The sequence below is a fragment of the Haemorhous mexicanus genome, chromosome 18 (assembly GCF_027477595.1).
Source record: "Haemorhous mexicanus isolate bHaeMex1 chromosome 18, bHaeMex1.pri, whole genome shotgun sequence".
NCBI classification, from domain to species: Eukaryota; Metazoa; Chordata; class Aves; order Passeriformes; family Fringillidae; genus Haemorhous; species Haemorhous mexicanus.
Genome location: NC_082358.1, coordinates 14,028,966 through 14,056,219, shown reverse-complemented (window position 1 = coordinate 14,056,219; position 27,254 = coordinate 14,028,966). Strand labels below are relative to the sequence as shown.

Here is a 27,254-nt window from a genome sequence, read left to right as displayed (position 1 = left end):
GACCTAGAAAATCTGGAGAACACATTTGGTTTAAAAAACTTCATAATAATTTAATACAAATTATGAAGTCTCACAATAAAAAACACAATTAATGCTCCTCTCAATGTTATTATCACAAAAAATGCATTTAATAACTCGGCTTCCTTTCTTGAAGGAAAATAACTGCAAGAGAAGAAAGCAAAAGTTTCTTCCTTATTTCAAGACAGATTTTCTGGGGAGTGACTCAGTATTTTCATGTAACTGAACATGAATTTGGATTTGGTTATTGGCAGCTTCTCCCTCTCCCCCAGCAATGCGAGGATGGCGAAAGGTCAAGTGAACACAAAATTCCAGGCAACTCCTTTTAAGCCTTAAAAGCAAGACACAGAAACCAGTTTTGCAAAACACCAAGTCTATATTTACATCCACATGTAATAATATACTCAACTAAAGTGAAATACATCATAAATTAAATGAGTAATGTGTGCCTGCTGCTTGCCGACTTCCGGTTCCAACAATTAAAATAGAACAAAATGGAATGAAATAAATACATTTAAAAAAGAAAAAAGGAAAAAAAAATCAACAATTTGTACCTCTATATATGCACTGTTATTTCCAAAGGAACATACAAAACCAGTAGTATCCCAATAGTTAATACTGATGGGCAAAGTGTGGTGATGCTGCCATGGAATGGAGTCTTCAGGTCCATTTTTCCATTCCAACCCCAAAAAAAGCCTTGAGGGAAACTGTACCAGCATGAAGGAGATTAAAAACAAACAAGCCTTAGGTCTGTTTGCTGCAACACGTTAAAAAGCAGCCCTGCCCCGTGTGGCACAGGCAGAGCAGCTCCAGCCCTGCACCTCTGGGACAGGGGGAGATCACACACAAAAATAGATTAACCCTTTTCCAAGTGAATTCATCTTCAAAAATAGGCTATAAAAGTGCAAAACTAGGAAAACAAAAATCTAGATTATGTACATATGGCTCAGCTTATGAACAGGAAAACAGGTCAATAGTGTACAATTTCCTGATACACAGCACTTCATTCCATTGCCAGTTTACAGAGACATTAAAACCAGTCCCATTTACAGGAACCAAGACAACTGGAACATCTCAAGTTGCATAATGAAAAAACAAGAGTTTGTAGGTTTTGCTATTTTACATTTGCTGTAAGAGGGAAGAGAGAAAAACAAACAGTGCAAAATATTTAATTGTTTTGTTTTACTAAAATATATGGAAGTCAAAGCCAGGTACAGAAGAATTAACTCTTAACTACAACTTCATGAGAAGAAACGAGGAAGGCAAGTTAAAATATGCAACAGTTCTGCTTTACTGGCTGGTAACTGGCCATCTTCCCTTTACAAAAATTAAACTGCATGTGCATTAGAAAAAACTCTTGTTGTCTTCACAAAAAAATAAAAAGGAGATATTCTCCCATCTAAGGTTATTTCTCACTCATTTTAAACACCCAGCAGATGCTAAAACTTGACATCAAGAAGCTTCCAAGCACAGTCAAGTAGGCTCCACCACAGCCACATCCCTTTTGCAGTCTGCAGAACCCAAATTCATATTTCAAGGCTCTTACTGAGACTTTACAGCTTTGGACAAAGGTGCAAAGGAGTTTTTTTTCTTGAAATGTGACTGTGTGGAGCTTAGTACAGAACCAAACATTTGCAATATGGAGATTATTATTGTTTCTCAAGCAAGTCCCAGGGATTTTCTGTTTGGATGGTGGCAGAGGTGTTTTTAAGAGGCTTCTCTGAAGAACAGCAACCAGTGCCAAGAGAAGAAACCCAGCCACATTTCAGGAAATCCAAAATGTCAAGTATTGCCTCATGCTTGCATTTGAGACCGTGCTGGGAAGAGCCCCAGGGCAGCAGAGCCTCCAGCACAGCCTGGTCCTCGCCCAGCCAAGGCAGATCAAGGTCAGCACCGTTGCTTTAACGTTCACAACATTTATAAACCGGACACTTTCAGACAGTTTATTTGGAACTTTTAAAAAACTAACATAGTTCAACAGGAAAAAAAACCAACAGAGGAGAAACTTTCACTTTTATGAAAAAGGAGCATTACGCCAACAGGATTTTCAACTTCAATATTTACAGGTTACCTGAGGTGCAACGATATATATTCTTTCCAAGAGAAACTCTTCAGCAGCGCTCAAGTATGTAAAAATAGAACTCCTACCTAATATTTGGTCAATTAATTCTAATGAAAAATACTCAAAAGTCAAGGTCAAGATATACATTCTCCACACACCTTCATAACCCAACTGTTTAGACTACCTTTGTATGGCTATTTGGTACAAAATGTTAAAAGAACCAATATTATAAAACTGTAGTGTTTCTATATACAGTACAATCACAGCTTAGTTCAGTAGCTTTCACCTCTTCTCTTCCTCAGGGGATGAACTGCAGGTGTAACTCCATGGAATATGCACTTGTGTCCTTAGACCTGGAGGGGGAAAAAAGAGGAGTAATGTAAATTCGTGGTACACAGCTCTAAAGTACAGCACAGTTTTTGCTGTGAGGAGTGTCTTTAAAACAAAGGGAATTCCTTCCAAGTCCTTGCTGAAGAATTGATACTTCCATGCAAGTCTGGATTGCCAGCTTTTATCTGGCAAATAAAGTCTACTTTGGAAGATGCTCAGCCCCAATGAGAATCTCAGGCATGAGATCAAGTTAACACCACCACCAGACACACCTATGCTTAGGAGGAGGACAATAAGACCAGCAGACTACTTAATTCTTGGTATTCTTCTATTTTAAGAGCTGTTAGCTCAATGTCAGACAGCTCTGCTCCCAAAATCTTTCCATAAAATCATTTGTGCTGGCCCAGGTGCTACAGCATTCCAGAAATACTCCTTAAGTATTCCCCTAGAAAGGGAAATGCTCTGTAGCTCTGGGTGAGAAAAGGCACACAAATCTATTTCCAGTCCTGCAGAGCACTTCTGTCCTGAGCAGTGAAGGCACAAGGGTGTTGAGGTCTCAGATCCAGCTGCAGCACTGAGGAGATGAACTCACAGCACCAGGTCCAGCTTTCACCCGACCTCCCTCCCTCTGCTGAACAGGGAAAAGTGTGTGGGATACCTCTGGATCACAGGGAGAAGCTGCCCAGGAGCTGCCAGGAAGGGCTCCCTTCCCTCTGGACTCAGAGATGTGGTCTGAGGAGCCCTGAGAGCTCAGCAGGGGCACAATGGGCAGGGGCTGCACCCTCAGGAGGGCCCAACCACCAACCCCAGCACCCATACCTGTGTCACAGGCACCTCCTCTCACTTCTGCTCCTCCACCCAAGGGCTGACTGAACTTGGACTTCCTGGCTTTCACTGAACACTTCCCACTGGAATTGTAACTAATTAATGGATTTTTGTAGTGCTACTCTCCCATTTCTCTTCAAAAAGGAGCATCCTGTACCTATCAAAGAAGCCATTACCACTACTCCAAACATTCAGCACTGCCACCCCAGCAACTGGTGACTTTAAAAGGAGGAAATTTTTATCTTTTCAGGCTCAGACTTTCACAAGCTCTCCTCATGCTGTGCAGGAACCTTTGATGCCATCAGCAGCCCGTGCAACATTAAAGGAACAATTAGCTCAGGAGGTTTGTGTACCGTTCTGGAGTGATTCAGTTCTTCTTGTCACTGGGTCTGAAGGGTGTGTTCCCCACAAAGGGCTCGTAACTTCTCTTCTGCAGCAGGTTGCTGGGCAAGTGTTGGTATGACACTGGTCTCTTTCCTGGAAAAGAAGTCATTTAAGGGCGTTAGCATTTTTTCCTGCTCCTCTCAGGTGTACATCAGCATCCAGAATCCAAAATACCTTGGCAAATCATCTCACAATCAGGCCTCAAAAATCTAGATAGTCCTATTATATGAAATTCACCATCCAGAATAAATACAAGGAGAATTAAAAGATAATTTAACAACTTTGTGGTAAGTTTACCCAAGTGATGTCCAGCTCCAAATTTTACTCATTTTATTTGCTTGAAAGAAATGTCTTTGCTTAACTCGTCCCACAGCAGATGCCCTACCCAAGAAGGTCTAGGTGCTGCACCCTTAATGCCTAACTCACTTCCTGTATTTGTTTGAAATTGAATTTTTCAATGAGTATTTGAGAGGCAAACTGGGGGACTTCATTGCTGCCATGGAGGATTACATGGACCTCGTGACACTTTAAGGAGTGTTAATACACATTGACTTGCAGCCCTTTGTTAAGCAATTTGCAGTCTCGTGTACAGGTAGTTTCGTGTTTATCTGAGAGCATTAATTCACATTTATAGATGTGAAATCAATGCCTGTTCCATATTAAGGCTTACTAGCTTAGGCAAGCAGTCAAAAACACTTCATAAAATTAAGGCAAAAAGTCCAGAATCATTACTCCCACAGGATCCAAAAAGCCCAACTGCCATCCATAGTCCATGAAAGCTTCCAGTGCAGCATTGAAAAAACACCCCTGATCTTTAATTAAATTAAAATGGCACAGCCAAATTAATATTTCAACAGAATCCACGGAGCCATTGGAGTGTGTCACGAGCAATTGTCTTTAATTTGCAGCCTCTGCCAAATCAATCAGCCAACAGGTTATCCCTGATAACATGTTGCCATTGCAAAGGCAACTAATTTGAGAATAACACAAACTGAGTGGTTTCAGAATGTTTCTGTCTCTTCAGGGCAACACGGGATGGCAAAGCTTACAAGCAATAAGGGAAGGCATCATGCTTTAATCAAGTTTGCCAAGTGGAACATATTCTCCTGACAACTTGATCCAGCATTTAACATGAGACAGAACACGTTCAGGGCACCACAGGGACGCTGCCACAAGGCACACGGGCCCTCAGAAAAAGGTTTTGGCATCGTGGATTATAAAATCAGCAGGGTTCAAGAGGAAGAGAGGGCAGAAAGCTGCAGGTCTGCACCTGCACAGCTCTGCAGATGGTATCACACAGCTGAAGTCTAGAGAAACTGTTGTGTTTCATATTTTTAACGAAAAATAAAAAGAATTTAAAGAAACTTTTATCTCTGCTCTCCACGCACAATAAAATTCTGGCACTGAGAGAGGCTGCTTGGCTGTTACCCTGAATCCTTCTCAATAACTATGAAGGTTTGGGTTGGGTACTTCTGAGCAAATTGGTTGAAAAATCAAGGAATTTTCCTTACAAACCCACTCTTCTAGCCCAGGGCTCTTATGGAAGTTGCCAGGAACACCCAGCAGAGGGGGGCTTGTTTCAGAGCCTTTCCAACCCAGGTAACAACCATAAAAAGTTGCTTTTCTCTCCCTGAGCCAGGACGGGCAAGGAACAATGAAATCCTCATTTCCATGACAACAATGCTGTCAAATTAGCTGCAGCCACCGTTCTGAGGCTCTAAATAACAAAACCAGCACCAAGTTCCTGACTGCAGGGCAGAGTCTCCAGGCTGGCACCAGGGAAAGGAAGCAAAGCCCAGCCTGAGACTCCTCTGGCACAGGTGGAGCTTCCCAAAGGAGAACCAGGTGGATTCCAGGGAAGTCACTGTTCAAAAGCAGAGCTGCCCCTGCAGCAGGCTGCCCTGGCTCACGCTGCTGACACCTCCCCACCCCTCCACACACTCACTGATCCCTCTCACATCCCCAGGACAGCAACTTGTGTGCTCCTGGCCACCCCTGCGCAGAACGCAGTGCCCACTGTGCATTTCTCACAGCAGCTCAGGCTCCACAGCCAAAGCCCTGCACCAAAGCAGGAATTCACCCCATTCCTCACCCCTCAGTGACTCAGCTGTGGTGCTTCTCCTTCTCCACTCCCTGCCCAGCCTGGGCACACAACTGTGACACCTTCCCTCACCTTCCCCATAACCCACTAGGAAAGCCTGCACAGTTATATAGAAACAAATTATTTATATGTGATATATTTTTGAAGCCCACAACCTTAAAACAAGCAAACAAAAACCAGAACAGAGTGAGCAAATAATTTCTTTTTGCCTCATAACTAAATGTGGATTCAGAATTTGCAGTTTGCTGACCTGAGGGAACACACCCCTGCTTGTTACCATCCCAGACTAGTTCAGAGGAGCAACTTTACTGCTTCCAGAGAATGGGAGCATTCAGAGTTCAGGAACTTCACAGACTTTCAGACTGCACAGCCCACACAGGCTATTCATTTTTATAATGGGATCTTCGTCTCAAAATTCAAAGTCCTGTATTTGTAGCTAAGTCCATGCTGAGCTCAGCTTCAAGTCATAAATACCACCTTCTACAAATAGTCAGACAACTGCTTAAATATCACCCAGCACCTTTTAATCTTGGCCTCCTGCTGACTTTTTGAAAATGTTGACCACGGACAAAACACAAAAAGCATGTATTTTGTAGAAGTACCAGAGTTCTCCCAATACATCACAAATCATTTATCTCTGCTAGGCCAGAAGTTTCCACAGAGCATTGCTACACCATAACTAGAATAGCAGAAATCTGTTGTCTTGATTTAACAAAGTATTCTGTTCCTACTAGAAGTTAAACATTTAAAAAAAAAAATAACCCATTGAAGAGCAGAAGTCTAAAATTTACATCAGTTTTATAATCTGCAATACATCCTTTTCTGCTCTTGAAGGGAACAATTGTCCATGGCAGGTTTTTTTGGGGGTTTTTTTTGGTAAAAAGTTTTATTAGTATTCCAGATGGTCCAAGACTTCTGGCACATTAAGCAGAAAGTCTCATTCCATATCCTGGATTAGTCAACATGTCTGGAGTGGTCTGATGAGCAAACAATACATGTTTGCCATCAGAAACCCATGGCAGAGGGGAAGGGGGAACTTGAGGAACTTCAGACCCCTCTTTAAAATTCAGCCCTTCCACGCCTAATTCCCCAAGCCAGGAGTTTGCTGAACCTGGATGTTAAGTTTAAAATCCAAGCACTGACTGAACTTGGTACAGCTGCATTTTCAATGCTTCAAGGTGGGCACACACTCATTCATATCCCACTCCCCTCCCTGTGCAGTGGTGTGAGAGGAAGGAGGGACTGTACCTTCTCCTGTCGAGCTGGTGACTTGGCCATTGCTGGATCCACAAGAACCATAGAGTGATCCAGAGCTGTATGGCTCAAAGGGTTTGAGAGCAGTCAATCCATTGGGAGGATCAGCATCATCTGCACTGAGGAGCCCTTGTTTGGTTGGCAGAACAGAGGATGTGGGTTTGGTGCGAGGGTATTCCTGAGGTAGCAGATTTGCATATCTGTTTGCAACGTGAAATCTGCTCATTTCAAATCTCCTGTAATTAGCCAGAGGAGAGTCCAGGTGCTCCACAGCTACCACCGAGGGTTTCATCCGTTTGGAAGAGCTTTCTCCATAGTCCAGACTTGCATTGCTCCCAGATTTACTACAGAGATAGTCCCTCCCTCGCTGGCAAGCCCAGCCAGGTTCATTGAGGTGAGACTCCAGAACCCCATTCATGCTGCTGCTGACCAGACCAGACTGAGTCACCGGGGCACCCAGAACTTTGATTTTATAGTCAGATTTCTTTACTCTGTCCAGTACTGGAGAGATCCTGAAACTGGAGTGCACTTCTTCTTGCTGAGGTTGTCTGTAGTTGTTTGCCTGAGCTCCAATGTTACTTTGCTGTTTATGAAACTTGAGGTTACTCGGGGCCGTACTGCTCGACTCGCTCACGGAGAAGAGAGGGGCTTTGTTCTGAGGAGGGGCACACTGCTTGGCTTTCCCTGTCTGCAGTGGCTTTTGCTGTGGATTAGTGGAAGCCTTGTTTTTATTGGGATGGAGAGGCAGAGGAGGCACATCCTTGCCCAGCAGGGCCGGGGGGCAGCCTGTGCGCCGGGCCTTGGCCACGGCCTTGCTCCTGTAGCCGTTCTTGTTAACGGTGTCAGGGTTGTACTTGTGCATCAGCCTCTGGTGCATCATGAGCACCTCGGGGTAAAATGTCCTGTAGGTACAGAAGGGGCAGGTGCTGGGGGCCAGCAGGCCTCTGCTTGCAATCACTGAACACTCCTGGGAAGTCTTACTGGTTAAGTCCAAGGGCTGCTCGTGACAGTCCACGACAGGTCTGCGTTTGTAGCTCTCAGTGCATTCCTGCATATTGTTCACATTCTTCCCACCAATAAAAGCACAGATGTACTGGACATCATCTTCCTCAGATGCCACAGAAGCCTTTCTCTCTCTTTTAGGCTGAGCTTCCTTGGTTTCCTTCTCAGCCTTTAGTTTCTCCGGGTAAGGAGCGGGCACGTTCTCAGGTACTTGATTCAAACTGCTACAAACAGAACCTTTGTTCGATTCCCTGGAATTGTTCTTTACTTTTAAAAAGACTGTGCTGCCCATTGCATTGCTCAAGGACAGAACTTCCTTTTGCTGCTTGGCAGGTGGGCAGCTCTCAGCATCTTTGGCACCGTCAAAAAGCCTCTTCAGATTTTTGGTTTCTGGAGCAGCATCAGCAGCCAGTGACAGCGCCGTCTCCTGACCCCGCAGGGAACCTTTGCTGTCACCCTTCCCATCAGCTGCACTGTCACCATGCCTGTCCTTGTGGTGTCTCTCTAAATGATACCTCAGGGAAGTTTTCTGGGCTGCTGCATACTCACAGAATTCACATTTGTACGGCTTTTCACCTGCAACACAAATTTACCAGTAAACCACTCTGAGATTTGAAGTCTTGATGGCAAACACAAGGGAACATTGTGGACTCAAACACTAAAACTGATTTTTCTCTCCCGTTCCACACACTCCTAAGTCCCAAACTCAAGGAAAACATTTAAACAACAGTATCTCAATGGTTTTACTAACTACAGTGACATCTTCTGGCTGAGCTGGGATGTTTCCACTGTGGATGGAGATGGGAGCTGACAATGTGTTTGGCAGTGATAAGCAAGGAGTGGAACTCTGGGTCAACCCCAACACGCTGCAGGCCCTGATCATCCCACAGGTGCCCTATTCCCAACATAAATGGGGCAGCTCAGCTGCAAACAGAGCTGCCCCCCAAGAACACACAGGCAGCAGCAGGAAGGGTTTGTCTGGCTATGCAAAACAAGGAGGTGAGTTGAAAAAGAGACTCAGCTTTTCCCCAGGTAGCAGCAGCTGGCAGACAACCAGCTTCACACCTGAGAAATTGGCTGGTTGGTAAATTAAAACCAAACCCTAAACTTTTGCTATACCACTAAATGTATAAAAAATTAAAACTTTGAAATATATGGTTTTGACAATACTTAATACAATTAGCATTATTTAAAACCATTTATACTTATGTAAATAATTCAAGTAGATTTTAATTGCAATTATTTAATTTTGTTTAGAATTAGAGAAAACTTTGTTCTTAACATCAGCAATTTTGAAGGCAGCTTCTGTTTTTCAAAAGCAAAATCCAGCATTCTATCCAAGTGGATTCAGCAGATTTCCCTCCCCTCCCCAAAAGGTGTAGCTCCCATTTACCTGTATGAGTTCTGAGATGAATATTGAGGTAATAATTGGAGCGAAAATACTTTCCACAGTAGCTGCATTCTCTGGAGGTCCCAAGGGTTTTAACTTTTGTTCTTTCCAAACTGTCTTCATTTTTATCTTTGGGAAAAAATAGAGGCATATTACGAAGAGCAAATGCAAATTTGCAGTCTTGTTAAAAACAGTTCTTTTAACGACAAACATAAAATTCTGAACTGCAGTCAAATTCTACACTCTGCAAGTAACTTTTGCTGTGTTTTGCTGCACTCTGAGTAACAAGACCACAAGAGTTAAAGAGATTTCTGTCCACAACACTGTGGTCTGTGACAGTGACCGAGGAGCCCAGAGAACAAACAAGATTTCAAACAAGATTCAAAGAAAAAAAAAGTTCTCTTTATTGCCTTACAGAACCTTGATGGAGAATGGCCCATCTCAAATACTCACACAGGTTATAACTCTATTATTTTATTAAAGGGGAAGTTTGAATTAGTGCAAGTGGGATGATTCAGACTAAAAACCTGCTCTGTGCACAACAGCCAAACACAGAGGGGTGGGGAGGGAAGGCAAATATGCCTTTTCTTTTAAATTAATTCTAATAATTGTATTGTTTATGTGCTAATCAATGGAATGTCTGTAGAGCAACACTCCTTAGATCTGACGAGGAGAATTTCCTACAAGCTCCTTAGATTTGATGAGTATTTCATTATGGAGTGAGCAAGCGCCAGGGTGCCCCAGTGGTGCCCAGGTATTCCAGGAATAAATCCAGGGATGCCCAAGCAGTTCCACTCCAGTGCAGAGGCAGGAGGTGCCACAGGAGGGCGGCAGGGACAGCAGAATGGCAGAGAATTCACCCAAACACCACCAGCAGGCACAGCGACTGCGCTGCAGCTCCGCTGAAAATCCAGGCTGCTCCACTCAACCTCCAAGGCAGGGCTGACTGGAAACCTTGGGAGGAAGGAGACCTTTGGCGTGACTAACGAGTCGGATCTATAATAGACTTGAAAGAGTTCTTTGAGGTTCCTGCCTGCTGGAAAGTGTCTCTCCTGGAAATGCTGCATGGCTCAGCCCTGGTGAGTTAAACAAACAGCTCGTGTCTCCAGAGGTGTGACTCAGCAGCTCACACCAAGATCTGCTCTGCTTTGGGATAAGGCGCTGAGGAACAAACTGAGTAACTTCACATTAGGTAATCATTTCATTCCTCTGTTCCTGCAGGCAAAATAAAGGGCTGCACATTACCAGAAATGGCCAAGTCAGGCCTGTGTGGGTGCCAGGACATTCTGTACGCCGTGTCTTGCCCTGAGATTATGCAAGTGTCTGTTCTTTAAAGCCGGCTGGGAGCATGTCACACACAGAACGGCAGATTAGCTGCAGACGTTCTGCCAGGCCTTTTGTCCCCTGACATGCAATCTTTTTCAATTAAGGAATCATTCAGTATCACTTGCTTTCCTAAGACACTGTAGCATGCAGAATTAATCCTGGGTAATGTACAGATGGAGTCCATCCACGCTGTCAGCAATCCTTCCAGGCAGAGGAGTTAAATATACACCTCCCTTATATACAGGTCCACATATATTAACAGCCTGTGGCCTTACACAAATGACTCAAACATGCTGGTTCTGACATTTAGGCTTTCAAATTACTGTTCAAAACAAACACTGAACTTGCAGTTAGACAGAAAAAAGTTGTAAATTATTCTTTACTTCTCAAGCGTCAAAAACTGCTGGTGTCAAGCACTGAGCATTTTTTGCCCTTACAAATAAAGGGGGGGAAGAAAGTGAAACTGGAATTATTTCTCATAAAATACTCTTTGTAAAAAACATGTGCTGGATGAGAAGGGATATGGAACACTCCAAAGCACCCAGCAGAGATAAGGGGTGAGTAAACAGTGACTTTTTCCAATTGTAAAACTCATTGCTACGAAATTGACTTCAGTGATTACAGTAACTGCAAGAAGCCCCAACACAACTTCAAAGACCTCAAAATGGCAGCATCCAAACCTTCCTTACGCTCTCATTTTTCTCTGTTCCCTTTCCCCCACCATAACATTCTCTATCTGGTTTTTTAACATTTCCTATCACATTCTGAAAAGATAACGGAAAAGCACGACGCATTCTTTGGCTCTAAAGAGTTCCTAAAGAACTCTCAGTAACAGCCACTTCAGACTGAAGTGCTCCCCGTGCTACTCACCTAAATTAATTGTTTCTGGAAGGCCATCCTCAGAGCCATCCTCAGAGCCTCCCTCCATCCTCTCTGCTGCCCCGTTCTCCTCCAGGTTCCCAATGATGTCGGCACAGTAGGTCCTGGCAGCAGTGGAAGTCTCCCCATCGCCCCGCCGGTCCCTCTTGTGCACTCTGGAGTGAAGGACCAGCTGGTGGTACGTCCTGAAGGCTTTCCCACACTCAGAGCAGTGGGTTGGCTTCTCTTTGTTCTGGGATGATTTAGAATCCATCTCCATAGAAGGCACTTCACCAGCGGGATGTTTCAGTTTGTCCTGGGTTAAGTTACCATTCCCTGTGAAACTGCTGTTTTTATTTACCTTTGACTTCCCTGTAGTTTCAGCCTGGCTACCTTTATTTGCATTCCAAATTTCACAGAGTTCTTCTTTATCTGAAGATGACTCATCGTTGTCTGTACTTCCTTCTTGCCCTGGCTCTTTAATCTGCCCGTGGCCAACTGCAATTTTACCTTTGGTAGCCAGCTGCCATGCTTGATACGTGGTGAAAGGATCCAGCTCAGCGATCCACTTCGCAAGCTTCTGCAGTTTGTCCTTTTCTGGAACTGAATTTGGTCTTAAATTCAAGAACTGGAAAAACTCCTGGTTTTGAGATGCTTCTTCTGCATTGACTTCAGCAGTCACTTGGGGGCTTTCACCGTTGGGAACTGATTCTTTGGTATGCACTTTACTGTGCTCAATTAGAGTCTCTTTATTATGAAATAGGAAACCACAAACCATACAAATTTTGTAAGGTGACGTTACATTTTCAGTTACGTGCTCCTGCACCACCTCATTTATTGTTATGGGGCCTTCAGAACCTTGCTGATGCTTGTTTCTAGAACCAGGTTTTCCAGTGTGCGTTCTCATGTGATTTTTGAGGAACCAGGGCTCTTTAAATCTTCGCCCACAAACATTACACCAATACGTGAAAGAATCTTTATGCTTTTTCATGTGTGCCTCAATGTCAAAAGCTTTATCAAACGTCTGCCCACAAACTTTGCAGCTCAGTTCCTCGCTGTCCTGCTCGTTGCTGGGTGAAGGTGAGCTGGTTCTTACCTGACACTTATCCAGAGGGCTGAGATACTCAGCCTCCACCCTGAGCACGGCGGGCTCGCACAGCGTGGGCCTGTGCTCAGTTAACACGTGCTTCCCCAGCTCCTCGGGGTGCTTGAAAGTCTCGTCACAGAACATGCAGTCCAGGGGCATGCAGCCCTCGGCCTGCAGCAGGAACTTCTCCTGCAGGCTTTTGTAGGAGATGGTGTTGGTTCCTTTGATGGTCATGGAGGCATCGCTGGTCTCCATCTGGGCTCCCACGGCGCTGGCTATTCCCTCGGGTCCGTCCATGTATGCCAGGAGAGGCTGCGTGGGCATCTTTCCTCCCTTCTGCTCCCTTTTACATCTCTTAATGGCAGCCTGCACTTCTCTGGGGGTGCTCCCTGATCACTGTAAGGACACTTGTAGAGTTCTCCAACATGTGCTCAAAAGTCTGCTCAGCTGGAAAACCTCTGCCAGGAAAACGATTTTTAATTTTTTTCTTTCCACCGGCAGAAAATTGTTTCTTCTTCTTTTATGTGCTTTCACACATCCCAGCAAAAGAATCCAAAGATTCGCTCAGTGACGGGATGAGGTTTCTTTTGGATTGTTTCTTCAGATTTTTCAAGTCTACAGATACAGTCAGTTGCACTTAGTTTTGTTGCACAAACTTTTCAAATAGTTGCATTGGGTAAAACACACTCAAGGCCAAGTTCAGTGCCACAAAGAAACTCCAGCACCTGGGAAAGAGAGAAAAGAGTTAGTCAGACTTTTTGAAAAGAGAAGTATTGTTTCCCAAATAATGAAAACATTAGGGCTGAGAAGCATCGGGTGCTTTAGAAGAAAGCGTGTGTTTAAGAGCCAACTTTTCTACCTGCCACAGTTGAAAGAGTTTGGTCTTGAACATCCTTCTGTTTACAACTGTTATTTCTTTGCAAGACTTTGTCTGTCCTTTCTAAACCTGCTCTTACCCAGTTATATAATGCTGCTGAAACCATATTTCAGTGCACTCCTGAACTCAGAACAATGCAGCAGCCTGAGTAACCTTTCCTTGAACCTGTAAAACCACAGCAGAACTTCACTTGTTTGTCCTCTAAAGGCTGTTAGGCAAAAGACTTTTTTTTTTTTTTTTTTTTTTTTAAGACCAGATAGCTTGGCATCAGCTTTTATAGTTCTGGTACACAGGGAGTGTCAGCACAAATCTTTGTATTAAGAACCATTCACCAGTCCCACTACTCAAAGCTTTCCCTATCACCCACAAGTTTACAATGTCTGTGACAATTCTGGGCTGGTATGGTAAGGACATCTCAACATTTTGTATGAACTAATAATACTGTTTCTTGAACAGTATTTAAATCTAGCGTTTAAATCACCCAAGAGGCCAATTATTACATTATGAAAACAAAATTCTTCTTCTTCTTTTAAAGTGGCACAAAACAAAAAATGATTGATTATCCACACAAAAGAAGGTTTAAGATTCCACAAGATTACATAACATTATAATATAGTTAATCACAACTCCAATTTAAATCTCTGAGTTATAATACCTGCTAGCAGCAACTCATGGGCCACCACTTGGGGCTGACAAATTATAGTTTTGTGGAGTTCAGGACTCCAGTTGATGAAATTTTTGGGTAAAGGAAAAGTCTAGCAAACTAATACAAGACTAACATAAACTGCAGAAGAATTGTTCTGAGACATTTCCAAATAAAGTAATAACTAATGAAAAGAATTCATTCAAAACCTGACTCAAACTTTGGCAAATTATTTCCTAAGAGCCAGCTGGCCAGTGACCACATGACTTGAACTTATATACCCCAAAATACATTATGCTCTCTAACTCTTAGAGCAGAAAACAGCATGGACACAGTTGGGGTTTAAAATTCACCTCAATTCCACCTCTGCCTTGCTTTCATATGGAAAAAAAGGAAGCATTTTGTTTTATTTGACCCAAAGAAAGGACAATAATTCAACCACAGCCCTGCAATAGTTCAGGCTGCCAGCTTTCCACTATAAAGATGATTATCAGTTGATTCTCAGCTATTTCTGATCAGAGCTGGTTGGACAGAAAAAGTGGTCTCAAGCCATTAAAACTTAAACCATTTCAGCAGAAATCAGCCCAGGCAAGAGAAGCAGCTGGGGAAGGAAACCTCAGCACACACTGGCAGGAGTCACGGATCCAACATCTCCAACACTTCATCCACTTCCTGCAGCCTTGCCCTGAGAACACTCCTTGCTTTTAATTTGAAAAGTCAGCACCTCCTTTCCCATCATGCAGACCACAAGATCCTGGGGCCTAATGAACGTGGGTAAAAATAGAAAATAAAACACCACCACACCAGAACACCAGTAACAGGAGAAAATTATTGTTGCCAGCTGCTTGTTTTTCATTTTTTGCTGTTTCTCCAAAGCTTAAAGTCTCTTCACTGCCTAGTCCTCTAACCCAGGTTGACAAAAATCAGCACAATTAATATCAAGAATTGTATAGGGTTTTATATCCTAAATTGTTTCTGGCCTGGGCCAAAGACTTATCCCAAGTTAGACACAAATGCAGGATCCTGCAGGGTAAATGGAGTGTAAGAGGGCCCAGATCACTGCTGATGGCGACAGAAGCTGCATTTTCTGCAGCCAAAGTCTCTTTTCTAACTACGCCCTTTATCCCCATTTTCAGTTTCATCACTGCCATGATTAACACTTCCTCTCTGCAGAATGAATCAAAAATCTCCTGTAACAGGCAGGTTCACTTCAGTGTGGGGTGACACTTCTGCTTCTACTGCAGCCTTTGCCCTTCTCCCCTCCCCACTCAGCCCAGACCTTCCCTCACCCTCTATAGGCAGGGGAAGGAGCCAGAACCAAAGTTTGAAGCTCAAGTATTCAAAAAACATTTTCCCTTTTGTAAAACGTCAGGAGAAAACATATCAAAGGCTGCTGGTTAGCATGTTTTATGCTTCATGTTTCAACTTGCCTTTTTGTTTTATTTCTACTGGAGTTTTAAAAGGTATTTTTTACCCAACATGCTACAGCAAAGCTCAGTGAGCATCTGCCTGAAAATAACTTAAGTTTCAAATTTCAAAAAACAATCCAGGCAAGATTAAAAAAGTGGAACAAACTTAAGAGTTGAGTGCATTTTCTTTCAGAGCCATAGGGAAGTGCTCTGCAGGAAGAAGTGTAAAAATGCTGCTAGAGAGAGGCCAGAGGCATTTCTGGGGCACGAAGGCAGATCCAAAGGGCAGTGCCTGCAGTCCCAACGTTAACTGCTGGGACTCAGCAGCCACCACTTCCTTGCTCATGTCTACAAACAGAAAAAGCCAATTAAAGGTTTGTTACACTCCCACTTTGTGGCACTACAGCAAACACACGACAGAGAAATAAGAATTAAGCCACTGGAGAAAGGAAACAGATGAGAAGCAGCAAAATCCACCCTCAGTGTTCTTCAGGGCATTCTGGGGTGGGGGTTGGGGGAGAAGAGAGATCCTTTTAACATGGCACCACACATGGCCCTACCCAAACCCAACCCAGGATAAAACCAACACTGACAGCCACAGCTTCAGGATTTTTTAGAATTCAAGCGAAAGGCAAAGATCACATCTAGGGAATGCCCCAGGTTGGTCATGGATGGGTGAAAATCCCACCTCCATCAATCAATAACATCTTCTCTGATAAGTCTTTGGAAACAGGGCTGCCTCAATCCCATCTCAGCTGTCTGGCAAACAAGACCTGCCCTCACAACCACACAAACAGAGCGTACAACCAACACCTGAGTCACCACAGGAGTTCCACAGGAGCCTGGGACCAATTCTGGTGGCTATCAATGGGTTTGAAGCCCTTTGGAGACTTCAGCAGAGCACTCTGCAGCCTCCACCAAGCTGTGCTGGCTGCTCAGCACTCTCACTGCTTTTCATAAAGGCTCTCAACAGTCCTAAGAACCAGCCACAGCTCATCCTCTAGGCAGCACTGCAAACAGAGCAAGATATTCCTGTTTCAGGAATCTGAAATGCCTCTTTGCAGCTCTTGCTCTTGGATACACAGGAGAGCAGCCACAGGCTGGGAAAAAACTGCAGGTAGCATTTCTGAAGGAAAGTGCAGATACAACTAGACAAGAATGTATTTAAACTGAGAAGTAGAGACAATACAAGTACTGGAGCAGGAGGTGAGTTAGAAAGCTCAAGCCTTATTCTGTATCTGGTGCTTACACACTTCACTCTGATTAGATCCCTGCCTTTTACAAGCAGGCAGGGTTTTATGCTCTCGCTGTTCAGACAAGCCAACACATGCCAGAACTACAACCCAAATATCCCCACCAGGATTTTATCCATTAGTAACAAACCTCTCTTCCTACTGAAGATAATATGCCTTGGATTTGAGGACCAAAAACGCTGATTAATTACATTCCTGTTATTCAAAACCCTGGAGGAGCAGGAAAACTGTCCAGAGTTGCCTCAATTCTGTCGCTTCCTTGGAAAAGTGGACAACCTGCAACACTGTGACTATGGCTGAAGGTCTGTGCAGGAGCTCAGCAAATAGAACACAGTACCTGCATTTCTTGTGCCTTCTTTCACTTTCAAAAGACAAAAGGACACACCAGTATCAGAGATACTGAGTAAAGGAACAGAACAAAACAGGAAATCCTTCCTTCCAACAGCTGAAAAGCGATAAACTTGCTACAGATGAACTCAAGGTTGAAAATAAAAAATGACTTATTCCCCTGACAGAGAAAGGCAAGAGGTTCCACTTGTGACTTCCCTGCCCATCTGCAAACACCCCCCTGTCCCTCCTGCCCAGCTCAGGGCCCACAGCTTCCAGGGGCTGCCCCGAGGGCAGTGAGCAGGGCAGCAGGAGCCTGCACAGCTCCCCTGGACTTTTCCTGGAGTCACCAATCCACCTCAGTTCCAGGGTGCCACCTACTGCACTTGATACAACTAGAAATATATTTCAGCTGAGAAGAACAAATAAAACGACTGGAAAAGCTTTATCCTGAGCATTTAGCACACTTCAGCTCACAAGTGAGTCATCCCTGGCTGAGTATTTCAGCAGGTTGACAGCGATACCCATTATATTTATAAACACCACAAAACACCCATAAAGATTCCACTGGACAGATGAGAACATCTTGTTTTCATTGCACTTGCCACACAACCTAAGAACCACACCAAAACCCTGCTGCATATAAATGGATTATTAAAACAGAGAAAAGTTTAATTAAGTGCCTGTAGAGAAATTTAATTTATTTTTATTAAATTGCACAACCCAAGACAACATATTACACAGTCTTGATGATTTCTTTGGGAAATGACCTATCAGGAGTAATTTTATTGCATTTCTACTTCCTGCATTTCAAAATTTCCATTAATATGCAACAAGAACTCTAGACACACCTTTCAGAGAATAGCACAGTCTAACCATTGAATTTCCCATTTTAAACACATTACAGACGCACTGGGAAGAAAAGTTGCATGGCAAGTTTCAGGAAAAACAGCTATTCTTTGCTAATTCAGTGCTGCAAAACTATTGTTAAACTGTTAAAAGTGACCTGGAACAATTACAGAAGTCAAAGTAGTTGCTGCAACACTTCCTGAAAAAGAGAAGTGAGAAAACTTGAAGAGTTACAACCAAATCCAGGACACTGAGGTTACTTTTCTTCTCTGGCAGATAAAAACTCAGACACAACTACCTCAAGGTAGTTAAATTCAAGGCCAGCAGCAAAATTATCACTGCTTAGTTAACCAGCTTCTTCCAGCTGCTGCAAATCAACCACCTTAATTTCTACTGGGTCTACTGAACTTGAGAAACTTACATGCAATTCTCATTTCCACTTTAAAAAAACCCTACAGTTTTCCTCATGTTTCAAGAAGTTTCAGGATATTAAGAGTCATTTTACATGAACTGTTCTTTCCTCTTGGTGTGTTTATGCCCCAGAACAGATTGCTGGTAAACAGATTTTACACTGCTGATTGCTTATTGGAAATTACAAGTTCAACACCTTTTTTTAACTTCCAATTTCAAAGATTTACTGTAGCTGTTTCAGTCCTTCCTAAGGACCACAGATACAACCAACCAGTTAACATCACTTTTAACACCACCTCACTGGGACCACAAATAAAAACTAGCTGATGTATGTTATCTGTTTTATCTGGGCACAGCTGTGTTCAGGTGTAACACTGATCACAGTCAGAGCAGCTCGTGCATAAATAAATACACCTTCAAATCCTCAACTAAAACTTGAGCTGAGGCTCAACTTAAACTTATTTAGGACGTTTTTTAACATACATATACATCACTGCATAAAGCTAAGGCAGCTGCACCACACCTACAAAGTTAAGCACAAACAGCACCCTAAAATAGTTCCTAACAATTTTAGGGAGCTCCAGATTTTGGGATGCCCCTCCAGTGTCCTGGCTGAGTGTGGTGTCTGCACGAGCCACCAGAGACCCCAGCTCCGTGCTGGGAGCAGCTCTGGTGTACCCTGGCATCCCTAAGCTCCCACACTTGGTCAGAAAGCGAAGCCAAGTCTCATAGTGAGGTTCTCACTCACCAACTGTCCCAAAAGGTGAGTCAGATTTCCAAAGTCCACGGTGAAACCTCGGGTTTGTGTCTGCAGGTAGCAGGGGTTTATGGCAGCCAGAGGACTTCCTCTGCGCGCTTCGGCAGAAGCGTGTGTCACACTTGGGGCAGGAGGGGCTTTCCTCGTCAGGCACAGTGCCTCTGCTACCCCCTCGGACACAGGGAGAGTCCCTGACTCTAGGGAAGATGATGCAGTGTTTGCTCCACAGACCATGACCTTATTTCTCAAAGAATACAAGTGTCCATTGCCCACGACTCCAGTGACAACACCGGAAAGTTATTTAAGTCAGCCCAGATAAAACCTGACTTTGCAGAGCAGCACAGAAGCCAAGAATTATTCCTCATTACTGGGCATTCTGCTGCTTTCTAGGGAGGGAAAGAGCTACTCCCATCTTTAACAGTAGATCATTTCACACAGCTTCCCAGAGTATTCTGTGTTAGTGGAGGAGCACGTGAGTGACCCCAGTGCTGCTTGTCTCCACACCGAGCCTTTTATACCAACTGTGCAAGCACAAAACTGTTTTTTATACTTTGTTAACAGTTCAGCTTGATAAAGAACTAACACGAGCACTTGTAAAGGAAATGGAGATTCAGGGGGAGGAAGGGGAGGAAGAGAGTTGTTTGTTTCAGTTGCAGGAAAGATCAAAACGAAGATGTTCAGGTTGAAAAGAGAACATAAAAGATGACCCTAAACTGGAATTTCCACTCCCTCCATCTGCAAATTTAAGTCCCCCTCCTTAGTCTTCATCCTTCAGGCTTGAAGATTTCAAAGTTATCCTAAACTTAAACTCTTTCATGGCTTATCCTTTTTATCCCCTCTAAGAGAGACGCTCAGTTATAGTTCCTTCTAACACCACCACAGAGATTTCCAACACAGTGACCCTAAAACAATTCACAAAAACACAACCAGAGCGAGACATACACGGAATTCGAGACTGTTATTACCCAAGCATTTCTGCACACACACTTCAGAAAGATTTTGTGTTGAAAGCCCTTTTGCAGTCAGATAAAACAGACACACAGGCGACTCATTTTCCCCCTGAAGCCTCGCAAACAGGATTTTAATCACCAGTGGAAAATAACTCATAGTTAATAATGAACAATATTAGGAAAACTCCCTCCCCCCATCTCAGACATCTATACTAATAAAAACAAAGGATATCCTCTTTCTCTAAAAAACCTTTTCCTGTAGAGTCCCTTTTTCTTGAAGGCTATATGTCTACCAGGGGCTTGGCAGAGGATGGATGAGCTGAGTGTGTCTCCTCAGAGAACTGAATGCCTCTTCTATCAAAGGATGTAATTAGGCCTTTTAAAGCAGGCAACGTATAAGCTCACAGCATTCTGCACATGTTTTTCCTCCACTGAGCAAGAGCAAATATAAAAGAGACTAATTCTTGGCATTAAAGGAGGAAGCACTACAAGTAAGTATTGACTTTTAAAATTCAGAAGGACTGCTCAAACTGGCAGACTTTTTTCCTTTTTCCCTGTGATTAGGAGAAAATTTCTCAGGAGCCACAAAACCAAAGTGTACTTTAGACAACAGGAGTGGCCAATACCTGCTGTAGAAGAGCTGAAAGATACAAGAATAATCCTATCTTAAATAAGTCTGGGACACATTTCACCACTGCTGTAGGATGATGCAACTTCATTAAATCAAGAAGTTACATGCACTTAAACTGGCAATGACCCCTTACCTTACAAAACAGTTTATTGTTCTCTCCACAGCAGGTAAAGGCTCTCGGTGGAATGAGTGATACATTTTTATTGTTGAGTCAGTCTCACCTTACACAGGCTGCCTTGTATGTTTAGTCTTGGTTTTCATTTAAAAGAAGGTACTTTCAGAGACCTTAAAAGCAAATTTGGCTTTTTTACTTCTTGGCAGAGGGATGTAAGGTCTCTCCAACAGCCACAACTACAAAGAAGTGGTAAATTCAGTTTACCAAATTAGACTTAATTCCTTATTACTCAAGAGCTAGGAGTTCCTCTGCAGCAATTACAGGCAAGCTGCATCCCTTTGGGCAGCATAGGTGAAATAACAGGAAAAGGGATTATTTTACTACTCCTGAATTTGAGAGAAGTGGTCACTTGCAAGGAGTTCCCTTTGTTAAGGCCATTCATGTGCCCTCGTGCTCTCACCTGGCTTCAAGTCTGAACCCAACTCTCACCCAGCACAGCTCCAACTGCTGCCCCTTGGAAGGAGCAGAGCAGTAGCTGATCCCTGTCCTCTGCAGGGCACTTGGAAGTTGCCACTCTCCCACACAACCACAATGAGGTGCTTGCAAAAGGCAGTCTTGAAAGATGGAAAAAGGTACAGAGTCCAGGGAAAAGACATTTACCTGTAGTCCAGTCACCCCTGGAGCAGCATCTGAAGGTACTAAAATAGAAAAGTGATAAAAACAGACACTTTCAAAAGCTGCCTCCCTTCTCCCATGCAGGTGGGAGATCTCCCAGAGACTGATGGGGACTTTTAACTCCCCAGCCTTACGTTCCCCCTCCCCAGTGGGCTGCAGGGGTTTGATGTACCCAACAGCCTGGGCTGCACAGGGCCAAGCTGGCCCGTAAAGCAAAGGCAGCATCTGCAAGAAGCTGAGCTTTCTAACAGGCAATTTCAGACACCAAAACAAAAAAAGTTAGAAACAAACAAGAAAGGTGAACAGAAAGTGGGGCCTCTCTGGGCCTCCTCTACGTCCGTAGCAAACATCAGGGCTTGGTGTAAATCTAAGCAATTCTAATTTGCTTTTTCCTGAGTACCAAAGGAGAGAGGCTGAGAGAACCCCCAGGATTTCACCCACCCAGTTCTCTGCTATCACAATAAAGTGCAGGCACAACACAAAGGCCTCAGTTTCCCTGATGCAGCTCAATCAGAGCACGCTGCACTCCCTTTATTACAGTGAGAAATGCAAGTGTACCTATTGCGCATAAACAAACTCAGACTTTGATACTTTTAGTTACATAAAATCTGCAGCACAAAGAAAAGCACCATCCAGTCAATTATTCACTTCTGCTTGGATGGTTTTCTGCTCCAATCTTGAAGTCACCCTGATTTCCCTGCATTTCTACCCACATTTCCTCTTGTACTTTCTTTTGAAATCCTCAAGGCAGCCTGATAAGCAATTCCATCTCATTGTGTTTCCAAACACGTATGTCACCTATATTTTTAATTTCAAACTCATTTTTCCCAGCATGTACACTGCTCTACTTTCAAACTGCTAAGTCTGCTCTTATCACAGTGCTTTAAAAAAAAAAAAAAAGGAGGAAGAATCAAGAGTGCTAGATTTATGATAAGCCATAAACTATGCTCTGACCAAAGTCATATGATTATAACAGTAGAAGTTTTTATGTATTTTTCCCATTGACATAAACCCACGTTTGGCATAAACAAGCTTCATCAGCAACAAAAGGAGATTATTTGGCAATTTCACTGAAGGGAAAAAAAAAAGTTGATTTCTAAAAGCAAATTCTTTAGAGAGAGCAACTTTGTTTGGAAGCACATAAAAACCTAAGTAAATTTAGGCTGAAAAAGGCTTTTTTAATCCTAAAATACAACATGTGTTGAGAATCTTACATAGCTTGGTCATATCCTTTTCCTTACTTTTGTATTCAGTTGCAAATCTCTTGTGGAATGAGTCACATCTCTCTCAGAGCATACAGTAGTCAGCAGAATCCCCTCAGCGCATTCATGCACCAGGAAGAAAAACTTTTTTTTTCCTAAAGTCACCTTAGAAAGGCAGGGGGGTGGATCAGAAATGCCCCAAAGTCGGTTAAAAGTTAAAAGCAATCTGCAAATCATGCCGGTATGAGATGTGGGAAGGCTCTGAGGGGGGTTGGAAATGCAGTGTCCCCAGCGAGAGCTGAGCTGGCACATGGCAGCCCTGCTGCAACCCAAGGGCTCGTCCTGCTATATTTAAAGACAATACCTCAACAGTGAAGTATTACAACATTTAAAGTGAGATAAATAAGCATAAGACACAGGCAAATATCCTTGGTTATTTAATCATCCTGAAAGCAGCGTGGAAGTGTGAGGCTGAGTTCAAAGGTCAAACTCTTCTTTCAGCTTCTTGCAAAGAAAAGAAAGCTCAGCCCATTTTACCTTGGGGAAAGGGGGGCTGCTCTTTCCATATGCCAGCATTTCATAACACAGGAAAGAGGGAGGGTATTTACATATACACTGGATGGAATCTTTTCCTAGGACAATGCATTCCAAATCAAGATTCAGGTTAGAAAGAGCTGGGACAACAAAAAGTCCCAAAGAACAAAGGGAAGTTAAAATTTACTATAACGTTTCCCCTGAGCTTCTTAATTGCAAACTCTCAGATTTTTTTTTGTAACTTAAAGTTTACTGTAATCACTGGATTGAAAGTCTAAGTGAAAGCCACAGTTCCCTTTTAAAATAATTTCCCCCTGATTACAGTAATAACTTAGCACTTGGTATAAAATATGGTATTAATCTACCAGCATAGCTCTAAATGAAAATGCAGTGGTAAAAGGAGGTATTTCTGAAGGTTAGAATAAGTGCTCAAAAAGGAATTTTTGTGATCTAATGAAAGGGGAAACCAGAATCAAGTAGCCTTTTGTGTAAAACAGTCTGATAAAAAGGTGCTAAAGTTTATTATCTCCCTCTCTTTTCCAACCCCTACCCTAAATCTTGCTCTCCCCACCCCTCCACCAAAACAAAGCAAAACCAAAAAACATTATTCACTTAAAGAGGAAAAGAAAGAAATCCTCTAATGCAAAGCCTGGAAGCCATTCTCTAAAGACTACTTAATATGAAACTTTGTTTACAAGACACCAATATAGCCTCCCCACCACACTCAAAACCAGAAAACATCCACTTATTTAAAGAAATGCTTTTTCTATTTTGATCAACAAGGACGTCGGTATTCATTTTAATTTTAAATTCGGCCCCAACAGTGCCATATGAATGTTTTAAACTCATCTATGATATGCCCTGTTTGAGAATGTTTAAACAAAGGAAGTAGGAAAAGCCTTAAAATACACAGCAAAACTTAATGGCTTCAATTTTTAAATATAGCCTGATTGCAGCATGGCAAAATTATTCTCTTATGCTCACAGTCAGCCTTCAGAAAGAATAAGTGCAGTCAGTGGAGTAATTTGTCCCACTGGAAATTCTGTATAAAACATCTACCTAAAATAAACAAGGCTTCGCAGCAAGAATCGTCAGTTGCCATTAAGGACACACCTTAAAGTTCTTACCACACAGTAACTAAACAAGTACAAACTAGTGGGGACTGTTTGCTACTTTTGTCTTAAAAGTTAATGAGATCAATTCGCTGCTCAGTATCAGACCCTCAGATCATTTTCTGCAAAATGCAGCAGACAAACAACCCCCAAAACACGAACATCCAGGCTTTGAGTGGCTGATGTGTTATCAGCAAGCCTGAGCTTCTCGCGAAAGGGAATACAAAAATTCACATTTAAACCTGACACCACGTAATAGTAAAAGGTAAAACGCTGAACTGCTCAGAATCTGGAGCTCTGGTACTGGAAGGCAGCTGTTGTTCCCCTGCCTTTTCTTTTGTTGTGCTTAATCTCATGTCAAGTCATTCAACCAACTCCAAAGCGATGAAGACATAATTGAACAACCTTAACTAAAAACTGATCTACTGTTCCCCAACTGCCATATATGCTGTTTAAAGATTAAAAAAGGCTAACTTATGAAAAACAATCCACAGAATTTAAATCAGCAACTCTGCTGCATGCAGAAGAGTTGCTTGGCTGAAGGCCAAGCCAATCAATAATCACTGTAATAGCCACGGTTCTAAAGTTATTTGTTTTTCATATTCACCACCCTGAAAAACTTAAAAGGCAAAACTTGAAAACTCAGATGCTGATTTCAGGAAAGAGCCTATAGAGATCGAAAATCCAAGTATTATGCTCAGCATGACGAGATTGCTCACTAAAAAAAAACACGTTGCAGAACGATCAGTGATCACAAAGCCACATTCCTGCTACAGATCTTAAAATATTGACTCAGTTACAGAACTAGTAAAGGGGAAGAAAAAAAAACCCTCCTCCACCCTCGCCCTCTTCCCTCCCCCTCTGCCAAAGAATGCAGTTTATCCTACTTATTTGCAACTGTCCTTTTCTATTATCCAAGGAAAGGCTGAAACCTCAGTGTGGACATCCCAAATTAAAGTCTTAGTCGTATTCCCAAACCTCCAGTTAAGAGGAGCTCCTAAGAGCAATAAAACATGGCGTTAAAGCATTTGCAAGCCATTGTCATAGCCCTGTGCTCTGCTACCTTTGCAGCCCCAGGACCAGCCCCCACCAAGCATGGAAGCGTTGGTCAGCAAGTCAATGCCTGCTATTCAACTTGTAGTTAGGCGTTTTATTTCTGTGTCTTCCAGATCATATCACTCCTGCATTTCACGGCCTAATAAAATGTGAAGAATGATATGCTCCCTTCTCTCCCCCCCTCCCTGCATCTGAAACTGCGTTATTTCCCTCTCCTCTTTTTCACACATTCTTACAAAAACTTCCCTTTTCACATACTTCTATAAGAAAATATTTCACTGCAGCTATACTTCAGTTCCTATTTCTATTTTCGATTTTCACTAGATTCTTCTGCTCCTGCCTCCCCCTCAAACCCACTGGTAGAAACTGATGTAGTTTTAAACCTCTCAAGGTCATTTCAAAAATGAAAAAAAAAAAAAAGATGCCTTAAAAAAAAACCTTTAAACACACAACCCCCCTAAACTAAACCCTTTTCACATTCAAACGCCTTTCATCAGCAGATCAATAACCCAACAGAAAGATTTTTGTTCCCCACCACTTCAAAACTATTACACTTCAATTCAAATACTTACTGGGAGTCACACAGCACATTTTATGGGATGGCTCATTAGAGAACATACAGACCTTACTTTGGGTGCAGGTTTTCTGTGTGGGAGACAAACAAACAAACAAAAAAAGCCTCACACCCCCAAAACAGAAAGTCCAGGGGCCATCAAGGAACAGGAATGAAATCCAATCTCTGGATATTCTAGAATTTTATTGTCCTCGCCTGGCAACCTCTTTTGTTGCTTAAGAAGTCAGTTGAGGCTTATTTATTTATTTTCTAAACTTCCTATTCCCCTTTAAAAAAAAAAAAAAAAAGAAGAAGAAAAAAAAAAAAAGAACCACGATGCTAAAGAAATGATCGGGAAGGGTTTGATCTATGAAAGACAAAGGTAAATGAAACAAAAACTGGCAAAACGGATCAATAAACTTTTCATTAACAACCCCCCCCCTCCGCCCCATGAGCCACTTACTACAAATCCTTCTTCCAGGAACATCTTTGACTCACAAAGAAATAGTCTCTTGTCGCCGCACACCCCCACCCCGGCCGAGAGCGGCCCCCGGGCCCGGCCCGGCGCCTCGGGGGGGCCCAGCGACCCCCCAGGTGTAGGATGGCAGCGCGGCCCCGTCCGGGGGCGGCAGGGGAGGGGGCGGCGGCGCGGCGGCGGCGGCAGCGCGGGGCCAGCGCGAACTTTGGGGTGGGAGGGAGCTGGGGAAGGGCTCCGGCCGCGCCGCCGCTCCGCCCGCCCCGCGTGGGGAGGGGGCGGCGGGAGGGGCCGCTACCTGCGGCCGCGGGCGGGGCCGGCGCGGCCACACACACCTGGACCTTCCTCCGCCCCCCCGGCCCCGCGCCGCCCTTCCTCCTCCTGCCGTCCCCCGCGGCCGCCGGGACAGCGCGGGGACGGGGGGGGCTCCGAGCCCCGCTTCCAACCGGGGGGTGGGGGGGGGGGCTGCGCCCCAAACCCTTCAGACATGCCGGCGGCAGCGGCCCCCCCGCGCTCACTCGCACAACCGGCCCCTCACGGCAGAGGCCGCCCGAGGGACGGGGCTGCGCCTGCCGCAGGTGCCCCCGGGGGGGGGCGGGGAAGGTGAGGAGGGGGAGGAAGGGGCCCGGAGCCCCCGGCAGGTGCCCCCCAGCCCTGCCTCACCTGAGCAGAGGGGCCGCGGGGCAGCGGCCGCGCCGCGCTCGGGGCACTGTTTGTAAACGGCTCCGCGGCAGCTGTTGCTCGGGCAGCCCCGGGCCACGCCCCTCCAGCTGGGTACGCCCACCGAG

The 27,254-nt window shown here is 43.9% G+C and overlaps 1 protein-coding gene across 2 annotated transcripts; it reads right to left on the bottom strand.

The window, feature by feature from the left end:
• Nucleotides 1-374: 374 nt before the first annotated feature.
• Nucleotides 375-27,254, bottom strand: ZNF217 (zinc finger protein 217). 2 transcript variants are annotated; one of them, XM_059862945.1, is made up of 6 exons: nt 27,130-27,254; nt 11,563-13,362; nt 9,370-9,495; nt 6,969-8,552; nt 3,589-3,712; nt 375-2,433 (listed from the first exon to the last, which is right to left on the bottom strand). In XM_059862945.1, exons 2-5 carry the CDS (start codon nt 12,959-12,961, stop codon nt 3,603-3,605), a joined length of 3,219 nt encoding a protein of 1,072 aa, XP_059718928.1. In that variant the 5' UTR covers nt 12,962-13,362; nt 27,130-27,254; the 3' UTR covers nt 375-2,433; nt 3,589-3,602. The 2 variants fall into 2 exon arrangements, with proteins under 2 accessions (XP_059718928.1, XP_059718927.1); XM_059862944.1 differs by lacking the exon at nt 27,130-27,254 and adding an exon at nt 26,455-26,653.